The 423-nt window shown below is 42.6% G+C and overlaps 1 protein-coding gene across 1 annotated transcript in view; it reads left to right on the top strand.

Moving 5' to 3' along the window:
* The window catches only part of LOC119592747 (Y+L amino acid transporter 2-like), a gene marked incomplete at its 3' end in the record, with an annotated part of 17,381 nt that overhangs the window by 5,848 nt on the left and 11,110 nt on the right, over nucleotides 1-423 (top strand). The window contains 1 exon segment of the mRNA XM_037941682.1: nucleotides 5-226. Coding sequence (XP_037797610.1) covers nucleotides 5-226 — 222 coding nt within the window.

Genomic DNA, 423 nt, shown 5'->3' with positions numbered 1-423 from the left:
ACAGGTACGATGATTCCCCAAAGTGGTTCTCATTACACGTATCTACAGGAAGCTTTCGGTCCTCTGCCGGCGTTCCTGTACGTGTGGTTGGTGGTCACGATCCAGTTCCCTTGCAGCAGAGCGATCGTGTCCCTTACGTTCGCCAATTATATCGTTCAGCCGTTCTTTCCGGGATGCGCCGAGACACCAGAGGCCGCCAGGAAACTTATTGCAATTGCCATATTGCGTAAGAACCTTGTGTTGATATCTATCTCTTGATATCTACATCTCTTTCTGTCTATTTTTTTTCAAGTAGTTTTTTTATTCGTATGTTTGCTGGATATTTTGTTTTGTAATATACTTTCTTTTAATGTTCGTTTTGGGTTTGTATATATTTTACGTTTTGTTTGGTGTCCGTGGGATTACGTGCCTCCATGTTTTCGT

This window comes from Penaeus monodon, chromosome 30 (assembly GCF_015228065.2).
Source record: "Penaeus monodon isolate SGIC_2016 chromosome 30, NSTDA_Pmon_1, whole genome shotgun sequence".
Taxonomy (NCBI): Eukaryota; Metazoa; Arthropoda; class Malacostraca; order Decapoda; family Penaeidae; genus Penaeus; species Penaeus monodon.
The sequence above is the reverse complement of the archived record's forward strand: the minus strand, read 5'-3'. Positions and strand labels throughout refer to the sequence as shown.